Source organism: Mus caroli, chromosome 9, assembly GCF_900094665.2.
Source record: "Mus caroli chromosome 9, CAROLI_EIJ_v1.1, whole genome shotgun sequence".
Taxonomy (NCBI): domain Eukaryota; kingdom Metazoa; phylum Chordata; class Mammalia; order Rodentia; family Muridae; genus Mus; species Mus caroli.
Genome location: NC_034578.1, coordinates 47,395,662 through 47,423,569, shown reverse-complemented (window position 1 = coordinate 47,423,569; position 27,908 = coordinate 47,395,662). Strand labels below are relative to the sequence as shown.

The following is a 27,908-nucleotide window of genomic DNA, read 5'->3' as shown; positions in this document are numbered from 1 at the left end:
GGGACAGGAGTGAGCGGGGCTGGAGAAAGAGAGAAAAAGGGAGGGGGTGAAAAACAAAAAAAAAAAAAAAAAAAAAAAATTAAAAGAAATTTAAAAATTGGAACAACAACAGAGAAAGAAACAAAAAACTCTTTTCCACAATACTTGAACTTGTTTATCATTTAATCACTCTCTAATATGAGTCTGTTGTGGGTTTAGAAGCTGAACAAAACTTAGTTCCTATCGTCCAGTGACTCAGATGCTGTGGGCAAGACAAAGCACGGCAGAGGCTGGAGGATCTGGTTTGTGCTGCTGTTGGAGGTTTCACAGTGATGTCACCCAGTGCAGCATGAGCAGAGCACAGCCTCGTCAAGGGCAGGGGAGGGCTTAGAGGGCTAGTGACCAGGGAGGAGGGCTAGGGAGCAGGGAGGCTGGGGGACCAAGACTTGAGGTTTCACTAAGTGTGGTCACAGTTCTCAGAAAGGGCTGTGTTTCTAAAGAGCCCACGTGCTTCCAGGATTATTTTGTTCTTTGGTAGTAGATATAATGATGTAACGAGGGTACCATTCTCGGGGTGCTCATGTTGACAGCCATGAAGGTGAATGCATGTCTTCTTCCCACCCACTTCTCAGCATTATTAACCATGCTTTGAGAAGTTCATTCTCCTCACGTCTTATCATGGTGGCACTTTGGTCGCCTTAATACTGTATTCTTGCCTCTCGCTTGTATACCTAGAGATTGTTCATATCACAAATAGTAACAAGGCTCCTTAATACCTTGGTAACATTGTTATCAGATAAGAAAATATTTAAACTGGGGTGTGTTCCTGTACACCAGTAATCACTTTGGGTAGGTAAAGGCCAGGGGATCAAGGTGGAGGCAGGAGGTTCAAGGTTATTCCTAGCTACACAGTGAGTTGTAGTCCAGTATGGGTTTTATGAGACCCTGTCTCAAAAAGGCAAAAAGGAAATAAAGCAAGTATGACGTCAGTAGTATTATGTAGCTGGGGAGAAGGTTCTGGGTATTTGCCATCCATATTTGGAGACCTGAATTCAATTCCCAGACCCCACATAAAGATGGAAGGAATCGACTCCACAAAAGTGGTGCTGACTTCCACACACCTGTTTCATGCACATGCCGTGATAAAATAATGCTTTAATAATAGCATTGTAATCCAGGGTGATGGCACAGGCCTGTAACACCAGTTACAAGGGCAGATGAGACAGGATGCCCACTTGGGTAATTCAGAGTGAGTTCAAGGTCAGCTTAGGTAACTTGTTAGAGTTAGGGCTGGGTGGGAGAGCTTCTGAGATACGTAAGCAATGGTTTAACTTACTCCATAGAGACGGGGGCAGATGATCCCACCAGGGCACTGTGTTCCACCCGGCAATAATGCTAGCAGTTTGCAATCCCCTTGGCCTAGCAGCTCTGAAATCATGCCACTCTAGGCCAGATGTTTAATTTGAAAATATTCCTATTATTTCATTTTACTTACAAAGTTAAAACCATTATTTTCCTATTACACTATTTAGATTTTGCCTAATTTAATTTAGAGGACCTTGTAGTGTAGTTCCTTTAATAAGAACCAGGGAAGGAGACCCAGGTAATAGATCTTGTTTATGCAACCTTGATCTCTTTGGGGAGGAGAAAAACAGGTTACATTAGAATTTTAAAAACGCACCTGGGTCATAGCCAATACATTCTATTTGGGGGACAGACCTTAAAATTGTCCTCTAAAACCCAATGAAAGAAAGAAAAGAAGGGAAGCCTAAAAACACATTAATCAAAATATAAGACTTTCTCAAATACTCTCCTTGCTGGACAGATGGCTCAGTGGTTAAGAGCACTGACTGCTCTTCTAGATGTCCTGAGTTCAGATCCTAGCAACCACATGGTGGCTCACAACCATCTGTAATGACATCTGATGCTCTCTTCTGGTGTGTTTGAAGAGAGCAACAGTGTATTCACAAACATAAAATAAATAAATAGACCTAAGGAAAAAAGAGAAAAAAAGAAAAGAAAAGAAAAAAGAAAGAAGAGAAATGGATGTAATACTCTTCTGGTTTTCTAATTAATTTTGTTCTATGTATTTACTGTGACTATTTCACTTGCTGTGTTTCACTCCTGTTAGCTCGCAGTGTATCAGGATGTCAAGTCTAATCTTCCTTACTCCTCTTCCCGTTTTTTCCTCTGATTCGTTCTCATGCATGTTTCTTTGCTTTCTCAATTCTAATCTATGAAATACAGTGCCCAGTGGGTAAGAATGCCTTGAACATTTTATCTAGTAATCTCTTGCACATGTATGTGTGTGTAAATGTTCATGCATGCACATGTATGTGCATGTGTGTCTGTGAGTGTGCCCACACTCATATGTCAGAGGACAATTGTGGGTATTATTCATTAAGTACCATTATCTTTTTAAAAAGTAAAGAAAAAATATTTTGTGTATGTGTGTGTATAATGTCAGAGGACAACTTGCAGAAGTCAGTTCTGGGGCCAGACTTGGCAAACACTCATCCTCTGAGCCATCTTGCTGGCCACACCCCAGTTCTTGAGACAGGACCTCTCAGTGTTCTGGAACTTGCCTGCTGGCTGGACTGGATGGCCAGCAAGCTCCTAGGATCCACCCGTTTCTGTCATCTTGGGATTGGGAGTGCGAATTCTCTGCACAGCTTGGCTTGCTTGCTTTGTAAGCTTGCGTTTTAGAGATTGAATGCAGTCCCTTTGAGTCCTTTTCCAACCTTTTGATCTCTCCAGCCTTCACCTAACATTCTCACAAAGAGCCTCCCAAAAGTATATAGAAAAAATTAGGTCTTCAAAATAAAAAAAATTGTAGTGTAAGCCTTTGAAAACTAGCTCACAGAGAGATGACAGAATATCATGATGAAAACTAGGTCACATGAGTTCCAATTTTGCCTGGGGCAAGTTACTTAATTTTGGGGGGTCTTAGTTTCCTCATTTAAAAAACAAGGAAGCTGGACGTGAAAAAAAATGTAAGTTTTTTCCAGCCCCAGCATTCTGCAATTCTAGGCTAAAGTTAAAGTTGCCAGGAAAGAGCCATTTATATGGGGCCAATGTCCTCGTAGCCACTTCCTCTTACAGTACTTCTCAACCTGTGGGTCTCAACCCATTTGAGCGTTGAACCACCCTTTCAAAGGGGTCACCTAAGATCACTGGCAAACCCGGATATTTACATTATAATTCATAACAGTAGAAAACTACAGTTATGAAGTAACAATGAACATGATCTTATGGTTGGGGGTCACCACAATGTGAGGTGATGTATTAAAGGGTCCCTCCCAGCTTTAAGAAGGTTGAGGACTACTGGAAGGCAACACACAGTTACAGAATATTATTCAGCCAGTATTTTAAAATTGCTATGAGTTTAAAAAAATAATATTGTATTAAAAATAAAATGCCTTGAACTTGAAAAAGCGACTCTGATCCCATTTGTCCTGTCTGTGCAACTCCAGTTCTGTGGAATAGGTGTGATTAAATCTCCACAATCACGTAGGAAGTCATCCTGGCTTCAGCAAGACCAACACTCAACATTTTGGTTCTTTTTTAAGAAAAACACCCTTACTGTAGCCAGCTGTAGCAGCACACATCTTTAATTCAAGCACGGTGAGACGGGCAGATCTCTGTAAGAGGCCACCCTTGCTTACATAGGTCTATGACAGCCAAAGCTATATACACAGTGAGGCCCTGTCTCAAACCAAACAAACAACACAACCAACCAAACTAAACCAAACCAAAACACGTGTATTTAGTATGTGTATATGAGTCTATGATAGCATGTGTGTGGAAGTCAGGGACATCTTCCATCTTTATAAGGGATCCATGTGTGAATCTCAGGAAAGCAGGCATTGACACCTGCTGGCTTCTGCTGAGCCATCTCACTAGCCAGTTTATATTTCAGTTTGGCATGTCAGTTAACCCTTGACAATTGCTCCATCTTACAAATGCATGTATGTGGGATGTAGAAGGGATAGGGGTAGAACACAACAGGAAATTAAATAGTTAATGACAGGTATATTTAATCAACTGTTAAATATAGGCTTGATTAAAAAAAAAAGGTCAAGTGCAGCTCACAGGCTTGGAATTCGTGTGTGTGAAAGAAGACTGGGTGTTCCATATTCCCTCCTCCTTGTGTGGGAGGGGAGCAGAGCTATGGTTGGGGTGGGGTGGCAGGTGGAGCATTCTATCCTGAAGTAAGCAGGAGAAGATGGAGGATTATATGGGAGACTCAGACTGAGATGTTAACAGCAATGGGAAGGCACTGCAGGCAGAGAGGAAGATATTCTGAAGGATCATGGCATAGGATTTGGCCAGCTGAGAACAGGCAGAAAGTAAAGAGATTAAGGTGTCTTAATTGGTTTTGTTAAATGACTTCAAAATAGAAGATCATTTATTTCTTCAGCTCTTCCCCTGCGAAATAAAGTCTTGCTGGGGAATCTTATCATGTTATCCAAGCACAGAGCAGCTCAAGTCTTATCACGCGGCACTCACTGACTACCAGCTTTGCACAAGGTCTTGTTTGCTTTGAGAGAACTAGTTTGGATTTGAGGCTTCCTTGAAAGAAAAGCTTGATTCAGCATTCCAAAGCAGAGGGTCTTAGTGGCTCACAGAGTAGCCCAAGCTGTTTCTAGCCATCCTGGATGCCATTTGCTTTGTAGCTCTCCTGCTCTTACAAGTGGACAAGATAGTATTAGAGGCGAATTCTGTGTACCATTGCAACAGTCTGAAGACAAAGCGAGAAGAACTCTGCTTCCTTCCATTGGGATTTGCAAATATACAAAAGGATAGCTGTCTTTTAAAATGTTGTTTAAGAATACATGTAACATATTTACAAAAATCCCACTAGGTAACTTTTTAAAATTTCTCTAACACAGTGCATGACAACAGTATGGTAGATAGCCAAGGGAAACAAAAGCTCTTCAGGGTCCTTAATAGTTTTCAAGAGAGAACAAAGAATTTCTGTCCTAAGGTGACACTCTCCCACATCAAATAAAGATAGAGAAAACCAACCTGCTGTCTGCTTCTGTCCCTTCTGTGATTACCGTCACGCCAGTGTGCCCGAATAAAGAGAGACATATCTTACCTGGGCCAAGAGGAAGTGATTTGGAAGATTTGAAGCAGCTTTCTTTTTCCTGATCCTGGAGGTTGCAGAAGATGTCAGTCCTGTCAGCAGCTGGAGCCAGCAGGCAGGAGTACAGAAAGCATGGAACCACAGAGAACCCCAACCAGGTCCAGCTGCGCCTGTGATACCAAGGCACAAGAATGAGGAAGAAGGCAGGCAAAGGGAGGAGACTGCTCCTGGCACGCCTCAGGCCCGCCTTCACATGGTGCTTGTTTTCCAGGGCACAAGGAATTTGAAGAAAAATGCTAGAAAACACGGGCATTTCCTTTACTGTAAATGTTACTATTCAGTATCATCTCTTCTGAAAAGCTGGGACCATACCTCTTTCAGAAAGTCAGGTGAACACAGTGTAAGCAAATGAACCCTGTTGGTTGGTTAGAGCATCCTTTCTCATAGCAGCTTGTAGGGTTTGAGGCTCTTGCACACTTCAGCATGAAATATTTTTTATCTAAACCCACTGAACAACAGTCATACTGTAGTAATTTTTATAATATAGCCATTATATATAAAATATATTATTTTGGGGGGTATAAAATAACTTTTGTATAGTATTTTCTTTCTTCCTCTTTAAGATCTTATTCAGGATTTTACTTTCCCAGGCTCAACATGGTGTCACATGACACTTGCTAGAAGCTCTTCAGATTTACTTCTCAGTGGCCTGGAAACAGCCCCGTTTTATAAAGCTTTTCCACTACCATGAGATACCTATAGCATTATAATATATAGCATTATACTTTTTCCTCTGTGTGTGTGTGTGTGTGTGTGTGTATGTGTGGGTGTGAGGGAGTTGTACATTCAAGTAGAAGCAGAGGCCAACTTCAAGTGTTGTTCTCAGAACTATCCATAATGGGTTTTTGAGACAGAGTCTTTCCCTAGGATGTAGAGTTCACATGATTTGGCTAGCTAAGCAGATGAGCTAGTGAGACCCAGGGAGCTGACTATCACCACCACCCAGTGCTGGGATTACAAGTGTGTGCCATAGCCAGGTGTGGTGGTGCACACCTTTAATCTCAGCACTCAGGAGGCAGAGGCAGGTGGATTTCTGAGTTCAAGGCCAGCCTGGTCTACAAAGTGAGTTCCAGGACAGCCAGGGCTATACAGAGAAACCCTGTCTCAAAAAACAAAAACAAAAACAAACAAACAAACAAACAAAACAAGTGTGTGCCATTTAAAGAACTGTTTTCTTTTCTCTGCCTCTGTCTGTCTCTGTCTCTCTGCCTGTCTGTCTCTGTGTATGTGTGTGTGTGTGTGTGTGTGTGTGTGTGTGTGTGTGTGTGTAGGGCTTGCATGTGCTACGATACCTATATGGAAGTCAAAGGAGAACTTGCAGGAGTAGATTCGCTCCTTACAGCATGTACTTCCCAGGGACTGAACTCAGGCTGTTAGGCTTGGTAGGAAGTGCCTTTCCGTGCCGAGCCATCTCCCCGGCCTTAGGCCAGGCATGATTATTTGTAGTGTGAGTTAGTTGTATGCAGGTTATACTTGTGTGGCTAGAACTTTACTGGCTGAGTTCTCGCCTCAGCCCCACCATTAGAACTTTTTTGAATAAGAAACTTGACTAAAAGCTGGACACAGTAGCTTTAGCATCTAATCCCAGTGTACTTAGAGGAAATGAGAAGTGGAGACAGGAGGAGCCCCAGAAGCCCGAGGGCTGGGTAGCCTGGGTTATGCAGAGGCAAAGACATCCTAGGCTGCCCCTTACTGCCACATGCATATTGTAGGACTGTAACATCTGCAGGCTCCCTTCTCCTAAGACAGACTCAAAACATATATTCCTAGGATAATGGCAAATTTCTGACTTAAAATATGTGAAATATGACTATTTTTAAGGCTCTTCTTTAACTCATTGATATAGTCTTGCAACCAACTCATTGATATAGTCTTCTAAAGTGTTATTTCTAAAGATCAGAGTGTAAATAGAGCCTTGAAATAATAGCAGTATTTCTTAGGGAGTTTTTTTTTTTTTCTTGTACACAGCTAAATTGTTGCTTTGTTAGCAATGGAGTTTGCAAAGTGGTTTTTTTCCCCCAGTACAGAAGTTGTACAAGAACTTCTAAAGTTAAGAAATAAAATGCTGTGTAAGAAGGTAGTTTTGAAGTTTTTTTTTTTTTAAAGCGGTATAGTTTTCATTTCCTAAAGTCATGAAAACATCATGTCCATAGCTATGATTACAGAGGAAGTTTTCAGTGAGATGGCTGGAGGGGCTTGGTGAGATGGATTACCTGAGGAAAACTAACATTTTAAAGGACGTGGTAGAAACCCCAGTATGACTGAGTTTGAAATAGCAAGCTTTCATTCTCCAAGTGAGCCAAAAGACTGAAGTAGAGTCTCACAGAATGATCAGCAGTGTTAGCCCAGCTGTAGAGCATTCAGCTAGCAAGAACATGGCACTGGGTTCAATCTCCAGCACACACAACCACAGATCAGAAGCAGATGCCAGAAAGCTTTTTCTAGCCCTAGAGATGTACGTAACAATTTGTACATTTCGGTTATGGGACTTTAATACATGGTTCTTTCTTTTTCTATGATACAGAATAAGCTATATGTTTCTGTGCCCTGTGTATTTTATAGACTTGTTGACAGTCCTTGGAAGACACTAAGGCACTGGCTAACCATAACCCTCCATACCCTTTCATACTCATTTGTCATACAATGAAGGTAACATTAAAACAAAACAAAACAAAACAAAACAAAAAAAACCTATGCTTTCTTTTAGTCTGGTAAAAATGTATGCACTAGGTCTTCTTTCTTTGAAATAGTTTAAGAACCAAATAGATAACTATCTCTTTAGATATATTACAATATGAAGATAATAATACAACATGACCCAGACCTTTTGATTTAATGGACTTTAAAAAATATCAGTGCTGCTGACTAATAATACAGACGAGTTAAGACTGAAGCAGGAAGACTATACATTTCAGTCTACCCTGCATTAGAAAGCATGACTGCCTCCAAAACACACAAGAAAACAAAACAAAACAAAATAAAGACTGGTGGAGAACTTTATATTTGCTAAGTATAAAGTTAAATATAAATATAAACCTAAAAAGTTAAATCCTTACATTTTTATTTCATGTTTATACAAAAAAAAGTAAAAAAGTCATAGTCTTCTAATGGATTCTTCTAAGGGATTTAAAAAAAAAAACAACTTTGATATGATCTCATGTATCCCAGGATAGCCTCAAAAGTAGCAAACGATCTGAAACTTATTCTCTAGTCTCCACCTCCCTAGTGCTGGAATTACATGTGTGCACTGGTTTATGGGTGCTGGAGAACCCAAGACCAGGAAAGTCCTGTAAAATGACCATAATCAACTTTATGAAAAATGTATAACTCTTTCCCATTATCGTACTACAGACAGTAAACATTTCAACACAGATAATAAACTTTCAAGTACCCTGCCACCTACCATATTGAGCAAGGAACATTCTAGTTAGGCCAATGCTCTACATCTCTGCTTACTTCCCAGCCTTGATGCTAACCTTTAAATAAACAAGAGGAAAAAAAAAAAAACCAAAACAAAGCCCCACGTGTTAAACAACAAAGTTCTAAAATGTAAAATTATGCTTCTAGAGTTGCTGGAGGCATGCCATTCACCTTTGTTTTATGAGGCAATATACTTGGTTCTGCACCAGGTCAACTAACTGGAAAGAGTTTAGGAAGTTTGTGAAACTGCAGGTCAAAGTCGGGGTGTGACTGTGTCCAATAAAAGTAAGTCACGAGTGTATGATCCATGCGAGTTACTAAATACTTTCTGAGGGCTAATTAGGTCTGCCAAATTAACTGACTTTTTTTTTTAATTCATCAACTATTTTCTTTAAGGGTGTGGCTTGGAGAGTTTGGTAGCACCAAGGACAAAGAGGGACACTGATAGAGCCTGTGGGCTGGAGGAACCGGTGGAGTCTCCTGTGCCAGCACACTATGCCCAGCATGCTTTCCTGCGAGCAGCCGGTGGGAAATATTTCATGCTTATCTGCTGAGATTCCTGGCCCAGGCGCAAGCCCTGCCCCCCAGAGCCACACTTCTCGCCTTCCCATAGACCCGCTTTGAAGCTTACTCTAACTACCCCACAGTGTGGGAAAGGACCTTTCTGTTTCTCGAAGATTCCAAGTTGGGAGGAAAAGGGCGGGAACTAAAGGGAAGCGCGGCTACAGGCTGATCAGCCCCGCGAGGCTGTCACGTGGCTCGCGCGCTGCCTGCTGGGAGCCGCGCACTCGGCGCCTGCGCAGAGGGGCGAAGCCCTCATGCTCGTGCTGCAGCTCTGAGGCGGCAGGTCGTGGCCGAATCTCCGCTTGCGAGTGGGGCCAGAGGGTGAGCGCGCGCGCGCGACGGGGACGTGGCGAGTGTGAAAGAAAGCAGTGAGTGGGGGTGGAAGCGGCCTCTCCGGGACTGGGGCCTGGCGTGGAGTCGCAGCTGTGAGGGAGGTGAGAGGAAGAGGCGGGGAAATGGCGTGAAGAGACAGTAGCGTTGTAAAGAGACAACTCTGGAGTAGAGCACAGGCCAGTAGTCCCAGCACTCGCAGGGCACGGGGACAGGAGGATTGCTGCGAGTTAGAATCCAGCCTCGGCTACCCAGGGAGTTCCAGGCTAGGTTGCTTCGTGCGGCGAGTCTCAGTCCCAGAAATCCCGAAGTCGAGCCAACTACTGTGGCAGAGGAAAAAAACAAAACAGCGAACAGGGCGATGCTCCTGATGGCCGCAGGGCACTGATGTCTTTACAGAGTGAGGACAAGCCTGTTAACGCAGTCCCAAAACTCTTCAGGAGTCTTAAATTAGAACAGAAACCACTTTTACAAATACAGAATTACGTAATTATAGAAGTTTTATGGGACGTGTGTATACGTTCTGTTAGTTTAAAATAGGAAAGAAGAAGAAGACAAGGGAAAACTAAAAGAGGAAGATTTTTTTCCTTGGGTTGGTGTCTCTGAAATTTATATTCGACTCTTTAGGAATGTCAGTGCATTCATGCGTGTACTTCAGCTTAGTACTGTGAAGATAATGGTAGGCACACAGAAGTACTGTGCAGTATTTAGAAGCATCTTTATAATCTAAGTTTTGCTTTTGTTTCCATCATATGCATAATATATATAAGTACTCAGGCTCTCTACAGTTATCTAACTCATGGTATTTAAAAGTAACAGAGCTGGGTATGTAGGGAACGCCTTTAATCTCAGCACTCAGGAGGCAGAGGCAAGTGAATCTCCTGAGTTTGAGGCTAGCCTGGCCTACAGAGTGAGTTCCACGATAGCCAGGGCTACACAAAAAAGAAACCCTGTCTAACCCCCATCCCTGAAAGAAAGAAAGAAAGAAAGAAAGAAAGAAAGAAAGAAAGTGAATGTAAATAGTTCAACTCTTAAGGTGTAGAGTCCATGCTTTTAAGTTCCAATGTCTTTTCAAGTTTGAACCTTAACTGTTCAGATTCCTAGGACAGTAGCTTCAGAATTTATGGCAAAGCAGTTTGATGGCATGTTAAGGTAAGAGTGGAACAATAGAAACATTCTCTGACTAGAAGAATGAAGAGGTCTTGTTTCTGGGATAGACCAGTTTTATTTGTTTAAATGTGATCAGCCATCTCTGCCTATTTCTTCTTTTGGAAAGAAGGAAAAATGGAAAGAGGGGAGCTCTAGCCTCTAATTTTAACATTAAAAATGTATAAAGATAGATGAATCTTAAATGTTTTAAGTGCTGAAACAAGATAGACTTGCCAATGAGGAAAGTTGAGCTCCTTTTTTTATAGGCTGGTAGTTGAAAATTGTACAGTTAGTAAGTTGGTTTCAGATGATGGAGGACCTTGGATGCCGTGTGATGAAACTTGAGTTTACTGACCCAGAGGGTGTTTGAACAAAGAGTTTTGAGACGTAGGATAAATTAGAGAGGGGAGAAATTAAGTTTAGGAGGCACACCAGGAGAGCAGAAATTAATAACAAAAGTGGGAAAAGGACACAAAAGGAGAGAACTGTAGTGTGGATTTAATACTTAAATTTGGGATTTCTCTAAATGTTATAGTTTGTGTCTCCAGAGAGTGATGGCAAACCACCTTGTAAAACCCGACTCTAGAAACTGCAAGAGGGCAAGAGAATTGGAGGTAAGTTTTATTCCCCTGGAGCCTCTTACTGTATTTTATCTATTTCTGAAGTTTGTTTTCCACAAGAAAGTGCCATTGATGAGTAGAATTTAGTGTTCTCATAGCCTCAGAGGTAGGATTGTCCTAGCAGGAACTAGGTTGACTCCACTTAGCTTTTTCACTATGAACAGACCTATAACAGTCTACATGGCGATTTCTTCTTGGTAGTGTGTGGCCTTAAATGTAACCAGAGTGGGTCCATGTCTTTTTAGTACATGGGACTTTACATGCATAATCATTATATGCAAATTACAGTTATTCATAGTATTATAATATCCACTGGTGCAAGCTACAAGGTCTTTTTTTAAAAGTTAATAGTCATTATCAAAATCTAAATGAAATTTAGCATTTTGAGCAAGATGTCTCTTGTGTTCAAAGGTTTCTTTGATGATAAAAATGGCTGGTATGCGTCTCTAGTATTTTTTTTCCCCTTGGTACTTTTTTTTTTCAATGTTGGAAACTAGTCCAGTGCTTGGCCTCTGAACTAGCTCTCAACCCCAAACATAGAGTTTTATTTTTAATTCTGAAGTACTGGGAGTTGAACCTACAGCCATAAGTGTGCTAGATAGACACTGTTATACAGAACCATGTCCCCGCCCTTCTGAAAAATGTTCAGTTTGCTTTTTAAATAGAATATATGTGTCTTAAAGATCTTACCATTGATTTATTTCCTTTCTTTTCTTAGCCTCAGGTGTCTGATAGTCCACAGGTATCTTCTCTTGGAAAATCAGAGTCATCTCTCTCTGAGGCTTCTGGACTCTTTTATAAAGAGGAAGCTCTGGAGAAGGATTTGAGTGGTGATGTATAAACAATGCTTGTTTCATGTATATTGACTGTTTCATGCAGATGGTAGATTTTATAACATACTCCATTTTTTGAACAGATATGAGCAAGGAAATTAATCTGATGTTGTCTACATATGCAAAGATTTTAAGGCAAGTAATTATGGTATTTTTAAAGGTTTTTTTGTTATTGTGGTGAGAAATCCTTTTTTCTTGAAAACTTAGTAGTGAAAAATTTAATTCTATGGCTTAAAAATGTATCTGGTACCTAAAAGTTTGAAGTTTTACAATTCTGTCTCAATTCCTTATAATAGATGTGTTGATTATTTTAAGGGAGTAATCCCCAACTTGTTCCAACTTCATTTGTCACATTTCTAGTGCTAATACCAGAGTGGATATATCTTGGTCTCTAGATGATAGTGTTTTCTATATTTCATACAGATATCTCTTTGGGAATGGTATTATTTGGTGAAATTAATGGAGTTAGAATAAAAAGAAATATTTCATATATTTATATTTTATCACTATATTTGAAGGCTGAATCTAAATATTGATCTGATAATATGAAGTATTACAAGGTGCTTTACAAGCTACTGGATAGTCACTATACCTGAATAATAGTTTAATTTTAATAATTTATGTAATTTGTTATTAGAGTTATAGTGCATAAGATACACTTTGTGTGTTTTAAATGATCTAAAATATTTTCTAGACTGCTTTAACTCATCCTGAAGAATATTAGTAAATTAATGAATCTCTCTAGTGGACAAAGCCATGAAAATAAAATAGCTAACAGATAAAGATTAAAGAATATGACATTGATGATGTGTCTAGACTTCATAACTTGTTTTTTTATAACTTGTTTTAATATCAACTTTTTCTCTATTAGTGAAAGAGCAGCAGTAGATGCATCTTATATCGATGAGATAGATGGACTCTTCAAAGAAGCCAATATTATTGAAAACTTTCTAGTACAAAAAAGAGAGTTCCTGAAGCAGAGGTTTACAGTAATTACCAACACCCTACACAAGTAATGTGCCTATGCCAGCTGAAAGTTTTTCCTGTTACGGCTGTGTTGTTCTTGCTAGAGAAAACATATATTAAACTGTAACTTTTTGTAAATTTAAAAGGGGTTTTAAGATAGATATTAATATGAAGTGTGTAATATTTCTTTTGAGGGTTAAATATTTGGCACATTATATAAAAATATAAATTAAAAATTATATGCATGTTCTTTTCTTTATCGTTTATTCCTAAATTGCTTAGCCCTTCTTAAACTATGAAAGAGGACTCTGTTAATTTGATTATGCTTAACAATACTTGTTTAAATAGCAGATGATTTTTGAGGTAGTTTTAAAATGTTTTTCTTGATTTGTATTATAAAAGAACATTAAAACATTAAAGGTATTTTGTCCAGTTTCTTAACATATAATAAAATAGAACAGTGTGCTACTACTATTTAATATTTCCATTTCATTATTTTTACTTTTAACCATTATATTTGACTAATAAGAATTTGGCTTAAAATATTTTCTTATGATAAAAATAAAAACTGGAAGTTACTATAACCTGGCTATTTCTTTATTTTTTAAGTGTCATGCTATATGGAATCCAGGTGAATTCATGGTGTACCTGACTCAACCTCCCTACCTAGTATCAACATTAAGGTTATATTTTTAAGGTTGTATTTTTAAATTAGGCAGTATCTTTTTACCTGGATGCTTGTAAACTTGTAAATTTTCATTCCATCAAGTTACATGTTTGTTTGAGGCAGGATCTATGTAACCCTGGGTGGCCTAGAACTCACTATGTAGGCCAGGCTGTCCTTGAGCTCTCAGAGAATTCCAGCTGCTCTGCATAGATTGCTGGAATTAAAAGAAAAAAAAACAATAACAAAATAATGGGGTGCTGAATCTCCTTTTTTGTTATTTTTGCTTCCTAGCAGTGTTTGTTATTTAGGTTTTCAAAGATACTTGTTAAAGTAATAAAATTATGTACTGTGATGTGTATTTATGGTCTCCTGTCTGTGCTTTATTGTAAGAGAATGCTTTTCATAAAACTAATGAATATCACCTTTAATTTCAGCACTCAGGAGGCAGAGGCAGGTGGATCTCTGTGAGTTCGAGGTCAGCCTGGTCTACAGAGTGAGCTCCTGGACAGCCAGGACTATACAGAAAGACCGTGTCTTGAAAACCCAGCCCAACCCAAACTAAACCAAAAACAACGCCCCTCCCACCCAAAACACCTAATGAATGTGAAAGAAAAGGGATGAGAGGAAAGGAGAAAGGGTGAGCTATTGCTTGCCAGTCTAAATTGAAACTTCATTCTGTCTGAATCATTCAGAGGAGAGAAGTTGTACAATGAACCCCTGAATCTGGTTCCATGGACTTAACGGCAGGTGGGGGCAAACTCCAATAAGGAATGGTTAAGGAGGGAGGCTATTATTGGTCCAATTTTAATGTCAAAGGTTAGAGTTGGTTAGGACACTTGCCATAGAACTGAGACTAAGCTAGTGTTTTTGAGCCCCGCCCCTCCTTTTCCCTCCCCTCCAGTCCCATTTGATCTCAGAGCCAGGGACAACCCAGGCTCATTATTTACTTAATCAGGCCAGTGGCTGCAGATTCGGAAATCTCAAGACCTGAGTTAAGAACTGAATTAAATACTATTTCTCAACTGTTTCTGCGTTTCCTCAGCAGCCTTCCTGACACCGCAGGGTTCTTCCTGTGGCAGTGTACCATCGCCCAGGTAGGGGACCCCCCTCTACCCGTTCCTTTCCTGGGCCACTTACCAGTCTGCAGTTGGACTGCTGTGCCCCGGGCCAGGCTTCCAAAGCCTCGTTGTGTGATGCAGGCAGCACACCACAGGGGAGAAGTGAAAGCAAGCTTGGCTTACCAACCACAGGATTGGTGTACTCATCGTTGTGGGAACAGCCAGTGTTCAGTCAGCTAATGTGACGCACTGGGGCAGGATTCAGTCCAGAGATCTGATTTGTCCTGGATGCCTCAAAAGGTTTTTCTCTATCCTGAGTTTTCCCAACTGAAAACCACTGCTTTGTATTCAGATGCAAATGTTTGGTTCTCCTATTTGCATTCTGGGGAACTGTCTCAAACCCTGTGGTTTTTGTTCTGTAGCTTTCTATTATAGTTACCACTTCAAGGATTTATTTTCAGTGATTGGTTAATTATAGAACTGCCAGAAATGGCACCAAGATGCACAGTTAATTATAAAGTTATTTAACCATAATAAATTCTATAGTATGCTGTATTGTGTGTAAGGCAGCATGCTAAGTGCTAGGAGTGGGGAGGTATAGCTAGACTTTGTATTCAAAGAACAGTGCCAGGAGAGGCTGTAAAGTGCACTGGCCTTTTATCACACAGGAAAGCAAGATAAGGGCCACCAGAAAGCTATCCGAAGTTGTAGCGAGGAAATGGGAATTTGGTGCTTAAGAAGCAGGTGACCCAGAAATTGGAACTTGGAAGGTTGAGTTGCATATGCAGGTTTCATCTGAAGAGGATGAGAAATATCCTAAGTGAAGAGAATAGAATGGTCGTGAGACTAGGGAGCAATCCAGTTAGGCTGGAGTGAACAGCTAGGGTGGGCTGAGGGCCACACAAGGTCTTTAAGTGCCTCGCCTGCTCAGGTAGTTTCGACAATTCCTAGTGATTTGTGATCGAATGGATGGAATTCACATGGAGGAATGAATGATGCAGCCAGATTTACATGCAGGAGATTTAATGTTCACATTATTGCACTGGTGGAAAAGCATCATCCCCACTCATCCAGATGAATTAGAATCTCTAGACCGGATGAGAGCTGGAGGCAATTGTCTGAGGTCTCTAACCCTTAAGATGGTCCAGTGGCTCCAGGAACTCACCTCACTAAGTTTCTCTTTCCAGACTTCAACTGAGAGGCTGCCAAGAAAGAGTCAAGGGCCTGAGTTAGGCAGTAGGAAGTGACACATAGGAAGGAGAAGTTGAGGTACCAGGGCTGAGGAAGATGGGCTTAGGATAGGAAAAAATGTGTAGTTCCAGGGGAGAGACTGATGAAAACAGTTACCCGTGCAGAATTTTGAGCCTGGGGAATTTATACGTAAGCCACAGAGTCATCTTTTTTTCAAATTTCCCCTACTGGCCTGTGCCACTGGGGTCAGAAGAACTGTGCTGTAAGGAGAGTGAGCAAAATGAATTCAGTGCCCACAGAGAGACTGAAGCGAGATGTTTGCTGGTGGAAGAGCTGATTCAGAAGAGGAGATAAGGAGTTGAGAGTCGGGTCGAAGACATAACTGGAGAACTTAAGAATCAAGATGAGATTACTAAGGGCCAACGTTGAAATTAAAGGGTAAAGGTCCAAGGTTATACTTTGACATTTCCGTGGTGATAAGAGGTCAGGAGAGGAGATTAACATTTGCTAAGTATCATTGCATTTCATTACGATGGGAGGTCTGAGTAGGAGTCATTAACCTCTCTTAACCCTTATTTTATTTTCGATCAAACTTGAGGTTTGGCAGGATTAAGATGTTTGCCTAAAGTTACCAGCTAATGAAGAAGGAAGCTGACGACGGGAAGCAGAATAGTTAAACGGCAGCAAAGTTAAAAGAGCAATTAAATGTTAGAATAGCTCATCTCCCAAGCCAAGAATGGAAACAGGCGTAAGCAGGTGGTGGCAGCCATATCAAGTACTACATACAAAAAGTTTGAGGAGTATAATAGGATCAGTAACATGGAGCATAGAGCAGACAGATATGCAAATATAATCTAACATGAAGACGCCACAGAGATGGCTCTGGTTAAGAACACTGGCTGCTGTTCTAAATGATTTGGGTTTCATTCCCAGCATGCACATGGTGGCTTACAACCATCTTTAATGGCAGTCCCCTGGAATCCAACATCCACTTTTGACCTTTGAGGGTACCAGGCATACACACGGTGCAAAGACATAAAACATAAACTATTTATAATTCATGTGTACCTAGTTGGGCTGTTCAATTTCACTCTATGTAAAATAGGTAATCTACATTTCATCAGGGAGTCTTAATCTAAAGGGAGAAGAAGATAAACTCACCACTGTTTACCAAAGAAGAGTAAGGAAAGTCTAGATTTCTCGTTGCTTTTTTTCAAAGCATTTTCTTAAGACCTCTAATACTACCTATCATTCCCGCCTTTTACTTCCTGCTTGTTTCACCCTAGAGACTATATATTAGAAATCGAGTAAAGTCTGGGAGTCTAGGAATTCGGATTTCAGCTCCTGTGCCAGAGAGTAATGGATTGTATGTCTGTTGCAAATAATCTTCAGACAGGACTGAGATGGGATGGCAGGATGACTCATCTGACCCCCTAGGCAGCAAGTTCCTCTTCTTGGGTTGGGAGACTTTTCAGTCTCTCAGCAGTGTCTAGCTCTTCCTTGAAAAACTAAAATGATCCAGAGAAAGAAAATCATCCGTAGTGCATCGTATTGTATCGATCATTTAAAGTTGAGTAACACAAGACATTTTGGGCATATGTATTGAGTTCTAAAGCTTTCTATAAATTTGCATGGTCGCTTACAACCTTAGGCATGGTAAGAATTTTTATTTTTCTGTCTTAGAAAGGAAGGGAAAGCACAGAGAGGTGGAAAACCTTACTTTGGAAGTGACTCAAGATTTGAACCTCGGCGCTCTGGCTACGCTCTTTAAAGGAAGTAACATTTGAGTTAGATCTTGAACAATAGGTAGCATTTTCTTTATTTTTTCTTGGGTGTGTGTGTGTGTGTGTGTGTGTGTGTGTGTGTGTGTGTGTGTGTGTGTGAAGGTGAGAGGTTGATAAACAGTTTGTTTTTCACCTTTATTTTTTGAGATAAGATTTCTCTCTGACCCTGAAGTTGATCACTAACTGGGCTAGACCGGCGGGCCAGCGAACTGTGGAATCTTCCATCGCCTCACTCACTGTTAGGATAACAAGGCTTGGTGCTGTGCCCAGTGCTTTTGTTACCGTTGTTGTTCTTTATGTGAGTGTTGGGGTTGCATAGCCAGCAACTGATCTACCTCCACTTCTCCCACTCCCCACTGCTCTCCTCTCCTCCTGAGACAGGAGCTTACTCGGTAGCTCAGGCTGGCCCCTTATGTTCCTCCTTTTTTAGCACTGGCATTACAAGTTGTGTGCCACCACAACTACCAGGCATTCTTCTCGTATGGCTTTATTTTTCAGTGTTGGAATCCAGCACAGGGCCTTGTGGGTGTTGGAGAAGCGCTTTACCTCAGATCTACATCTTCAGCTATAATTTTCTTAGGGAAAGGTTTGGGGAGGGCATTCAGGGTGAAATGAATGTCATTTGGGAAAACAAGAAAGAGCTTGGGCCTGACTAAATTGTCATATTTAGGGAAATAAAAGGTCTCATGTGCTGCAAATTTATTATTTCAAAGAAATTGGATCATATATTGTAAAATAAATTGCCAAAAGAACATAGATCTCATGTCTTGTGATAAGTTGATCTGTTAATTTTTCTAGTCTAGATCACACCTCTCTGCATTCATTCTTGTGAAGTCTTTTAAGTATGAAGTAACAGGGATGATGCTCAGCTCCTGATTACAGGAAAGGCTTTTACTCTTGCGGCCAAGGATTGGTGTGGTTCCGAATGGAGAATCCATGCTGGTACCCTGAGAATGAGAAAGAGGAGAGAGGAGTTGGGAGACAATGCAGTTTAGGTTCACACTTCCCTCAAGCTTCCATTTCACAGAATTGTCTGTGAGGGAACAAGCACGTTAACTGGAGATCCTGTAACAATGGTGTGTGTGTGTGTGTGTGTGTGCATGTATACATGTGTGTGTATGCACATGTGTTTATGTATATGTGTGAACTTGTTTGTATTTGTGCATACATGCTTGTTTATTTGGTTATGAGTGTGTGTGTGTGTACATGTGTGTGCTTTTTGCTTCTCTTTTACAGTTTTGAAGGAGTACGTGGGGGAATACTCACCAGGAAACCATGTTGGGACCGAAGCAGAGTCTGCCATGCATTGCCCCACTGCTGACCACGGTGGAGGAGACTCTGAGCGCTGTCTCTGCTCGGGTCCGAGGACACATTCCTGAATGGCTTAATGGCTATCTGCTTCGAGTTGGACCTGGGAAGTTTGAGTTTGGGAAGGATAGGTAAGCCTAGATTTTAGAGAACAGTTTGGGCTTCGTGGTGTGGTTTGAGTCTATAGAACATGCTTTCACTCCCGTTCATCTCTGAGATGGCTACTGGAAAACCTCAGAATAACTATATTTATAAATACACATGCAAATGAACAAAATGTTAAACAGTTGCTTGACACTGATGATTTATTTTTTAACAAACAGAGTCTAACATCACATTACAAATAAAATTCACAAAGGTCAGATAGAATTAAATCCAAGAAAGCAAAACTGGCTCGTTGTTAGGAAGTGTGCCTGTCACATTATTAATTGGTCTCAGGAAAAATAGTTATAGAATTATCCTCATAGGTGCTAGGAAGTCTTTTTGTTGAAATTCACCATTTGTTTCTCATAAAATGTTACAGGAAAACAGACTTCACAGGTAGTTTCCTAAAATGATTTCATAGACATGTGAATATATAATATATTATCTCTCTCTTCATGCCTGTATCTTTATGCTAAAATAGTAAGGCTAAGTTGGGAACTGCTACAAGTGTTTGTTTGTTTGTTTGTTTGTTTTTCCTATACCCAGGGCAGATGTTCAGGGTTTCTGCTGCTATAACTCAATGGCCAATAACTCAATGGCCAACGTAAGTAATGGGGTTAGAGTGAAGGGATTGGTTTAGGGGCTAAAACCTAAGGAAAGCAGCAAGCCCCCCTCAGGCGGTAACTCAAGAAGCCAAAATAAACAACAAAACCAAACACAACAGTAAAATTCAAGGTGACAGGATGTAGAACTGTGTGGTGAAGAAAACATTGTTCAGAGTAGCTACAGATTAACTATATTTTAAAAAGGGACTTGTTTTTGTTTGCTGGAGACGTGGTCTTGCTATGTAGCCTGAACTATCCTTGAAGCCACGTCAAACTTCCTGCCCCATTGTAGTGAGCCTGCTATGCTAAGACATGGCTTCCCACAATTCCTAATTCACCGAATGTCAAAATGAGTAACTTAGAGTAGGGTGAAGACTGGTCTTAACTCTCAGCCCCTCAAGTGCTGTGATGGCAAGCTTGTACCGCTGTGCTTAGAGACGAAAGACACATTTGGACAGATGGAAAAAACCACCTCTTGTTCTTGAACAGAAGGACAGCATTTTAAAGGCACGCTTCCCATTTCGTATAGATACAATATGATATTAGTAAAAAATTCCAACAAGCTTTTCACAGGAAATTAGATTAGTTATTATTAAAGTTCATATGAGAAACAAATATGCAAGAATTACCAAGAACACACTAAAATGGAAATTATTAGGGTTCTACAAGACAGTAACAGCATTGTAAATCCTCTACAACTGACACATTATGACAGTGGTTCATGAACAGGGGAACAGGTAACAGAAGAGGAAACCGAGAAACCGAACTTACCAAACCAAGCGTCTGGTAAAGATGCTCTCGAAAATCACGGGACTAAGAGGGACACTTTTCTTCTTTTCCCTACACTAATAAAAAAAGTGGCACAATTTAAGCATGTGAAAGCTACACCTTAACCGTTTTAACTGCACAGTTCAGTAGTGAAAGGTCAGCCATTTTAACTGTACAGTTCAGTAGTGTCATGGTGAAACATTTTCAGAATTTTCTCATCTTGCAAAATTGGAACTAACCAGTTAAACAGCAATTTGTTCCATTCTCCAAGTCCATTAACCAACCTCAGTCCTGTTTATATAAACTTGGAGTAGTTCATTCTAATAGTTAATTCATTCATGCATGTGGAGGTCAGAGGACAACTTTCAGGAGTCCTCTGGCTGTATGGAGTCTGGGATCAAATTCAGATCATCAGACTTGCCAGTTTCTCGCCTCTCGCCTCCTTTGAAGCTTTATATCAGTAGATCATACAGTGTCTGTTCTTTTATGACTAGCTTGTTTTACTTAGCACAATGATCCTCAAGGTTCATCCGTGTTGTGACATATGACAGGGTCTCCTCTCTTTTCAATGCTGGATAATAACATAGTGTGTGTTGTAGAGGAGACAAAATTTCTTCTCATCCCCTTGGTCTTCACTAGACCCAAGAATTAAATCAACAATTGGGAGGATTAATAGTGAAAAAAAAATCATACAACTTTTGTTTGCTAGTGTTTGTATGTACTTGAGAACCCGAGTAAGAAAGACTCATTGAGTGTGTACCGGCCTAAAATCTAGAGAGTGAGAGGCTGGGGCAGGGAGATCACTTGTGTGAAATTAGCTTTGTCTACATAGCAAGTTCAAGGCCAGCCTGGGTTATGTAGTGAGACCCTGTAACAAACATGCAAACAACATGTACACACACACACACACACACGAGATAGGGGGGCTAGGGGGAGGGAGAGGCAGAGAGGCAGAGAATCTGAAGAATCACTTGGTGGTAAAGCCTGTGTACTAGTTGGACCAAGAGAAGTAAATTGAAAGAATGTGGCATGGGTGGGAGCCAGGATAAGCAGTCATGGGACAGGGACTCGAGTGTTTGTTTAGCCAGGTTATACTGCTTTCTTTTTGCTTCTACTCTGTCTCCAGGCACAGAGACAACTGTCTTCCTCTGATACAGGAAGGCTGTTGTTCGTGAGGGGGTTTTCCTTTTTCTTTTCTTGGTTTTTTCATTTCTCTTTGTTGTCAATCCTGGCTGTCCTGGAACTGGCTTTGTTGACCAAGCTGTCAGTGAACTCACAGAGATTTCGGCTGCCTCTGCCTCCATGAGATCAAAGGCGTGTTCCACCAAAGCCTGCCTCACTAGGGAGTTTCACGTCTCACTTTTGGAGAGGAAATGGAATGTCACAGAGCTCACCTTGCAGCTGCTAATCTTCAAGTGTTTCAGACTCAGAGGAGCCTCTTGAAGTGGCATATTTTGGGGTGACATGTATGAACCTCCACAGTTGGTTCAGTTTTAGTCATCAGTAGATACATCAAACTGCTTCTGTCTTTTGGTTCTTGTGAGTAATGTTGACTGGAACCTGGGTGAACAGAGACCAGCCCTGACTTCAGGAGCCATTGTCTTTTCTGACAATGGTAGCCTTCCTTGACCATGCTGACAGCATCAAGCTTTTGAGACAGGGTGGCCTCAGATTTGCAATCCCCCTGCATCCACTTCTCCGGTGTTGAGATCACAGATATGTATCAATACACTCACTGGCTGGGGTAACATTTTTTTTTCTTTCCTGAAACAAGGCTACACTTTTTATTTTATTTTTTGCTGACAGGCTTTTGATGTTCCATGCTCTAGTTTTTATTTTCACCTGTGTCATGGCATACACGTGGGAGTCAGAGGACAACATGCAGGAATCTGTTCTCTCCTTTCATCCCGGGGTTCTGGGCATCGAGTTCAGGTCACCAGGCTTGGTGACAAGCACCTTTACCGTCAGCTAATTGCTCTCCATCACTTTATTAGGCAATTTCTTGTATAATCATAAGGGCAGAATGATTATGCAAAGAAGAAAACCGAAGAAAATCTATAGTAAACAGAAAATTTAATGTATTTAAGATATGAGGGTGAGTTTCATTTGTTTAGCAAATTGTATCTTACAAATGAAACTCAAGAAGAATGAAGACCAAAGTGTGGACACTTTGTCCCTTCTTAGAATTGGGAACAAANCACCCATGGAAGGAGTTACAGAGGCAAAGCTTGGAGCTGAGATGAAAGGATGGACCATCTAGAGACTACCATATCCGGGGATCCATCCCATAATTAGCCTCCAAACGCTGACACCATTGCATACACTAACAAGATTTTGCTGAAAGGACCCAGATATAGTTGTTTCTTTTGAGACTATGCCGGGGCCTAGTAAACACAGAAGTGGATGCTCACAGTCAGTTATTGGATGGATCACAGGGCTCCCAATGGAGGAGCTAGAGAAAGTAACCAAGGAGCTAAAGGGATCTGCAACTCTATAGGTGGAACAACAATATGAACTAACCAGTACCCCCCGGAACTCGTGTCTCTAGCTGCATATGAATCAAAAGATGGCCTAGTCGGCCATCACTGGAAAGAGAGGCCCATTGGACACACAAACTTTATATGCCTCAGTACAGGGGAATGCCAGGGCCAAGAAGTTGGAGTGGGTGGGTGGGGAAGTGGGTGGGGGAGCATGTGGGGGACTTTTGGGATAGCATTGGAAATGTAAATGAAATAAATACCTAATAAAAAAAGATATGAGGGTGAATGTTTTAGGAACTCATTGTGATTTGGGAGATTCCAAGTTTTTTCTGTCCTCTTAGTCACAGGGAAAAGAGCAGACTTATCTTAGGGCTTATCACTGTAGGCTTTCACTTGAGCCCATTGGAAAGTGAGATTTCTTTTTTTAAAAAAAATTCATCCTACATCCCTATTATAGCCCCCCTCCTTCCAGTACCACCCTTACAAATTTCTCCCACTATTATCCCCTTCCCTTCTCCTCAGAGAAGAGGAAGTCCTTCTCAGGGACCATCCCAGCAGAACTAAGCACACACTCTCCCACTGAGGCCCCACAGTGACAGGCCACAGAGTCAGAGACAGCCCATGGTAGATTTTTGAAAGGAGTTACGGGTTATAGGGTAAGGATCAGGCGGATGCAAGTTGCTCTTCCTGTTGTAGCCCAGGGAATTGAGAACACTGTCATTCCATAATTTTAAGTTCTCTGAGAGTGTGGGTGGCTCTGGGGACACTTGTACCTACTATCTTTATCTTTGGATGGCAGAAATATCCCTCCACTCATTTTGGCCCATCTTTCCTTACTCGTAAGTGAACTCCTATTCTTTCCTCCCGTTTGCAGATACAATCATTGGTTTGATGGAATGGCTTTGCTCCACCAGTTCCGAATGGAGAGGGGCACAGTGACATACAAGAGCAAGTTTCTACAGAGTGACACATACAAGGCCAACAGTGCTGGAGGTAGAATTGTGATCTCAGAATTTGGCACGCTGGCCCTTCCTGACCCATGCAAGAGCATCTTTGAACGTTTCATGTCAAGGTTTGAGCCACCTAGTAAGTAGCCCTTAACATGACAGGGATCATTCTTTGAATAAGTATTTATACTAATAGAAATCTCAAATATATATACATTTTAAAAGATGTATTTCTATTTATGTGTATGTGTCTGTGATGGGTGCCCATGAAGGCCAGAAGAGGGTGTTGAATCCCACGGAGCTGGTGTTACAGATGGTTGTGAGCTGCTCTGTGTGAGTGCTGGGAACTGAAGTCAGGTCCTCTGGAAGAGCAATATGTGCTCTTAAGTTTAGAGACATTTCTCCAGCCCTTGAAAAATACACAGTGTGTGTGTGTGTGTGTGTGTATGTGTGTGTGTGTGTGTTCATATGGGGGGGGGGGCAGACACTGGAATTTTCTCCCTCGGAGTATGTGCTCAATGTCTGCTACCTGGTTTCAGCTATGACTGACAACACCAACGTCAACTTTGTGCAGTACAAAGGTGATTACTACATGAGCACAGAGACTAACTTTATGAATAAGGTGGACATTGAGATGCTGGAAAGGACAGAAAAGGTAACGTGTAGGCCCGAAGTGAATAAAATAGATCCTAATTTTCTTTCTATTCAGAGAACCTTGTAGAATCTAGACACCTAAAGGAGTCAGAGGTTCATCCCCACTGAACAAAGGCATCCATTAATTTAGGTTACCATCACCCTATGCCAGGATTGTAATGGGTTGTGGGGTTGGTTTTTCTTAAAGATAATCCCAAATTTCTACCTTAGTTTTAGCATCACAAGGACGCCGTGTAAGGGAAATAGTCCTGACAGGCTTGCAATCTTTCTAGGCACAGTGACTGTCAGACTAGAGTTGTATAGACCCGTGTTGTCTTGAAACATTAATTAATAACATTTAAGGACGATTTTGTTTTTGATACAGCATCTTGCTCTGTAGTTCGGCTTGGCTTGGGATTTATAATGTACTTTAGGCCAGCTTTGAACTTGTGACCCTCCTGCCTCAGTCTCCCAAGGTCTGGGATTACAGGTGTGTCCCACCACTTCAGTGTAAAATGTTGATTTTATTTTTGATTTTAATTGTTATGCTTATTTTGAACTTTGCTGTGATATTAAATAAACCCACACAGATTTCTTTCTTTCTTTCTTTCTTTCTTTCTTTCTTTCTTTCTTTCTTTCTTTCTTTCTTTCTTTCTTTCTTTCTTTCTTTCTTTTTTTTGGTGGCGGCTGTGGCACCATTGGTTTTTATTGTTTTGACTTTCATCTGTTTCTTTTTCCTTAGTAGGAAAGATGATTTAGATTTCTCAGACCATACGTACTTTCAACATAGATGACATGATTCTGTGATCTACGCTACTTTATGCTAGTAAAGATCTATTGTGTATCATTTGCAACTCTCACGTGGTCTTAAACCTGCAGGTGGACTGGAGCAAATTCATTGCTGTGAATGGAGCCACTGCACATCCTCACTATGACCCAGATGGGACAGCATACAACATGGGGAACAGCTATGGGCCAAGAGGTGAGGTGAAGCTGGAGGAGTTTTTAGATATAACTAGGAGTAAACTGTTTTCCAAAGCTCCATCATATTTAAAATATAGGCATGAAGGCATCAGAAAGCAGCCGCCAAAGAGGCATTACTGAAGATAAAATACATGATTTATCATGGAGACTGTGTTTTGTGGTCCTTTTGTACCTATGCTTAGCAACTGATTTCCTATGACTTTTTCAGTGTTAATTTGCATCTTTATGTACCATTATGGGTTGGGGGGGTATACATTGTAGGCATTTTTAGCACATATCTCTTGAATATGAACTTTAAAGTCACACTATATTGTAGAAGTGAGAAATGTAAAATACTACAGGGAAGACATATATTGGGAGGGCCCATTGTCCATCCCACAGGAGTGACTAACTACAGACGATATCCAGGGCACAGCTGGATGGCATTCACAACTCTACACCCTAACATCTGGCTGATCATCCACACACTCCCAAAACTGCTGCCCATCTGCTGCAGAACATTCCAGTAGCTAATAATTACAGCTAATGTTTATTCAGTACCTAAGATGGGCTAGGGATAAGCAGATTTCTCCGTGTTCCCTTCTTTAATCCATACACACCGACTCTCTGTGTTTTCTTCTTTGACCTGTACACATCCACTCTCGAAGGCCCTGTTATCACCTCTGCTTTACAGATGAGGCCAGTGAACTCCCAGGATGTTTAAGTCATTTGACTGAGCCAGTTTCCATGTCTCTGAAGCTAGACCCGAAACCAGGCCTGACGTTACACCCAAAGGCTTGCCCTGAGTCACTCTATTAGATCATTTTATTAGTTTTGCATCACCAAGTTTCAGAAGGCTCTGTTGATATATTTAACATCCAGTCTCCACCTAGGTCACCATTTCTTCCTCTACTCACTAAGGGCTTTGAAACTTATACACCCACTCTCTTAGGGAAGGCAAATTTGGACTTCTGTCTTTGAGAACATGTGTTTCTGAACAAGAGTGTGTTGGCTGGGGGTATTAGCTATTTAGGACTGTCTATCTTGACTAAGAGTCAGACTGTTGTCTCCAGCCAATGAAACCTGTGCTATGGTTGTGTTATAGCTTTGGTGAGTAGTTAGATGGCTTTGTGGATTGCTCTTCTGTGCGTCTATATCCACACACATATGAGAATGAGTGCTGCAGTTTTAGTTTTTATTAACTTAGGTACAGATAGGAAGTCCCTAATGCCCTTCACTCTGCTTTTCTTTACTTTCAGAGGAGGATTGATTCTTGAAAACTGTTTCAGGAAACAGCAGAGGTCCTCCTTGGCAAAACAGTTCAATGGGGAGATTGGCTCAGAAGAGTTTGTGTTTGCTTTGTTCCACCATCAGTGATGGATCATTTAAAAAAAAATCACTTCTTATTAACTCTATTAGCCAGTTTATTTCAAAACTCATTTATAATACGAAAAATGCCATTTTTAGTTATATGTTTTAATATAGTCACTAGATCATCAATCTCAACCTAATACACCTAGGAACCATATAGAATGCTTGCTGTCAGGGTAGATCACTGGGCTCCATCCGTCTGTAGGAACTCTGGTTTAGCAGAACTGAAAAGGGGCGGAGCATCTCTACTGTGGACCCCAAAGGATCTTGGTACACAGAGCGCTGGATCCCACTGAGAAACGCAGACACCAAGCATGGACGGTCAGGCTTGTTACTCTACCTCAGCTCCCAGTTCATATCAAGTCCTGGAGATTCTGCAGATCCACTCAAGCGCTGAGCAAGGCAGGGCTCCCTCAGTAAACTTGCATTCCTCAGTGTATCAGGCAAGTCTCTAGTATAATGTCTTCAAGGTGCTCTCAGGGCCTTGTGGTTAGAGTAGTGCAGTGACGAAGCGTTTTCATTCAGTGGGTTGGGTAATCCGATTGCCAACGCTGGGATCCCAACCAATGCTTGGCAAGCGTCTCTTTTCTCGTTTGATTATCTGGTGCAGTGAGAAGGTTTTGAACCGGAACTCAGTGTCAATGTAGGTGTAGGAAGCACGAGTGAGGAATGTCTGGGATACATTTGGGAAGTATAATGGTTCTGATTGCAATTTTAAAATACCTGCAATTCATTTCTACTTTTAAGAACTTTAAAAACTGTAGAGAGAGGACTAAGGAATAAGTGTGCAAATCAACCAAGTTTTAGCCTTTTCAGATATTTTAAGATCTTCTTTATAAATTAGCAAGAATTCTTTGAACATTTTATCAACCTAGTTATTTTTAATACTTAAAATATGCTCTTCATATTAATCCAACACTGTTCTCTCTCTCTCTCTCTCTCTCTCTCTCTCTCTCTCTCTCTCTCTCTCTCTCTCTCT

The 27,908-nt window shown here is 41.0% G+C and overlaps 2 protein-coding genes and 1 long non-coding RNA gene across 7 annotated transcripts in view; 1 reads left to right on the top strand and 2 right to left on the bottom strand.

The window, feature by feature from the left end:
- Positions 1 to 15,079, bottom strand: part of Il18 (interleukin 18) — a 25,171-nt gene extending 10,092 nt beyond the window's left edge. The window contains exons 1-3 of one of the 3 annotated variants that reach the window (XM_029481610.1): positions 14,815 to 15,079; positions 13,741 to 13,891; positions 5,081 to 5,238 (exon numbers count right to left, since the gene is read on the bottom strand). Coding sequence is in view for 2 of the 3 variants with exons in the window: in XM_021172104.2 (XP_021027763.1) it covers positions 5,081 to 5,238; positions 14,815 to 14,942 (286 nt within the window). In the remaining variant the exon portion in view is untranslated. Of the gene's footprint in view, positions 1 to 5,080; positions 5,239 to 11,901; positions 12,023 to 13,740; positions 13,892 to 14,814 lie in introns of all 3 variants that reach the window. The other 2 variants (XM_021172105.2, XM_021172104.2) reach the window with 2 other exon arrangements.
- The window catches only part of Bco2 (beta-carotene oxygenase 2), a 23,530-nt gene continuing 10,216 nt past the window's right edge, over positions 14,595 to 27,908 (top strand). Inside the window, exons 1-6 of one of the 3 annotated variants that reach the window (XM_021172101.2) lie at positions 14,596 to 14,771; positions 17,614 to 17,732; positions 18,947 to 19,149; positions 23,890 to 24,101; positions 24,502 to 24,617; positions 25,475 to 25,577. In XM_021172101.2, coding sequence (XP_021027760.1) covers positions 18,986 to 19,149; positions 23,890 to 24,101; positions 24,502 to 24,617; positions 25,475 to 25,577 — 595 coding nt within the window. In that variant the 5' untranslated portion in view covers positions 14,596 to 14,771; positions 17,614 to 17,732; positions 18,947 to 18,985. Of the gene's footprint in view, positions 14,772 to 17,609; positions 17,733 to 18,946; positions 19,150 to 23,889; positions 24,102 to 24,501; positions 24,618 to 25,474; positions 25,578 to 27,908 lie in introns of all 3 variants that reach the window. The other 2 variants (XM_021172100.2, XM_021172103.2) reach the window with 2 other exon arrangements.
- On the bottom strand, positions 18,570 to 20,726 carry LOC115031931. The gene is made up of 3 exons (XR_003837573.1): positions 20,539 to 20,726; positions 18,977 to 19,121; positions 18,570 to 18,657 (listed from the first exon to the last, which is right to left on the bottom strand). It is a non-coding gene; the product is annotated as an uncharacterized LOC115031931 (long non-coding RNA).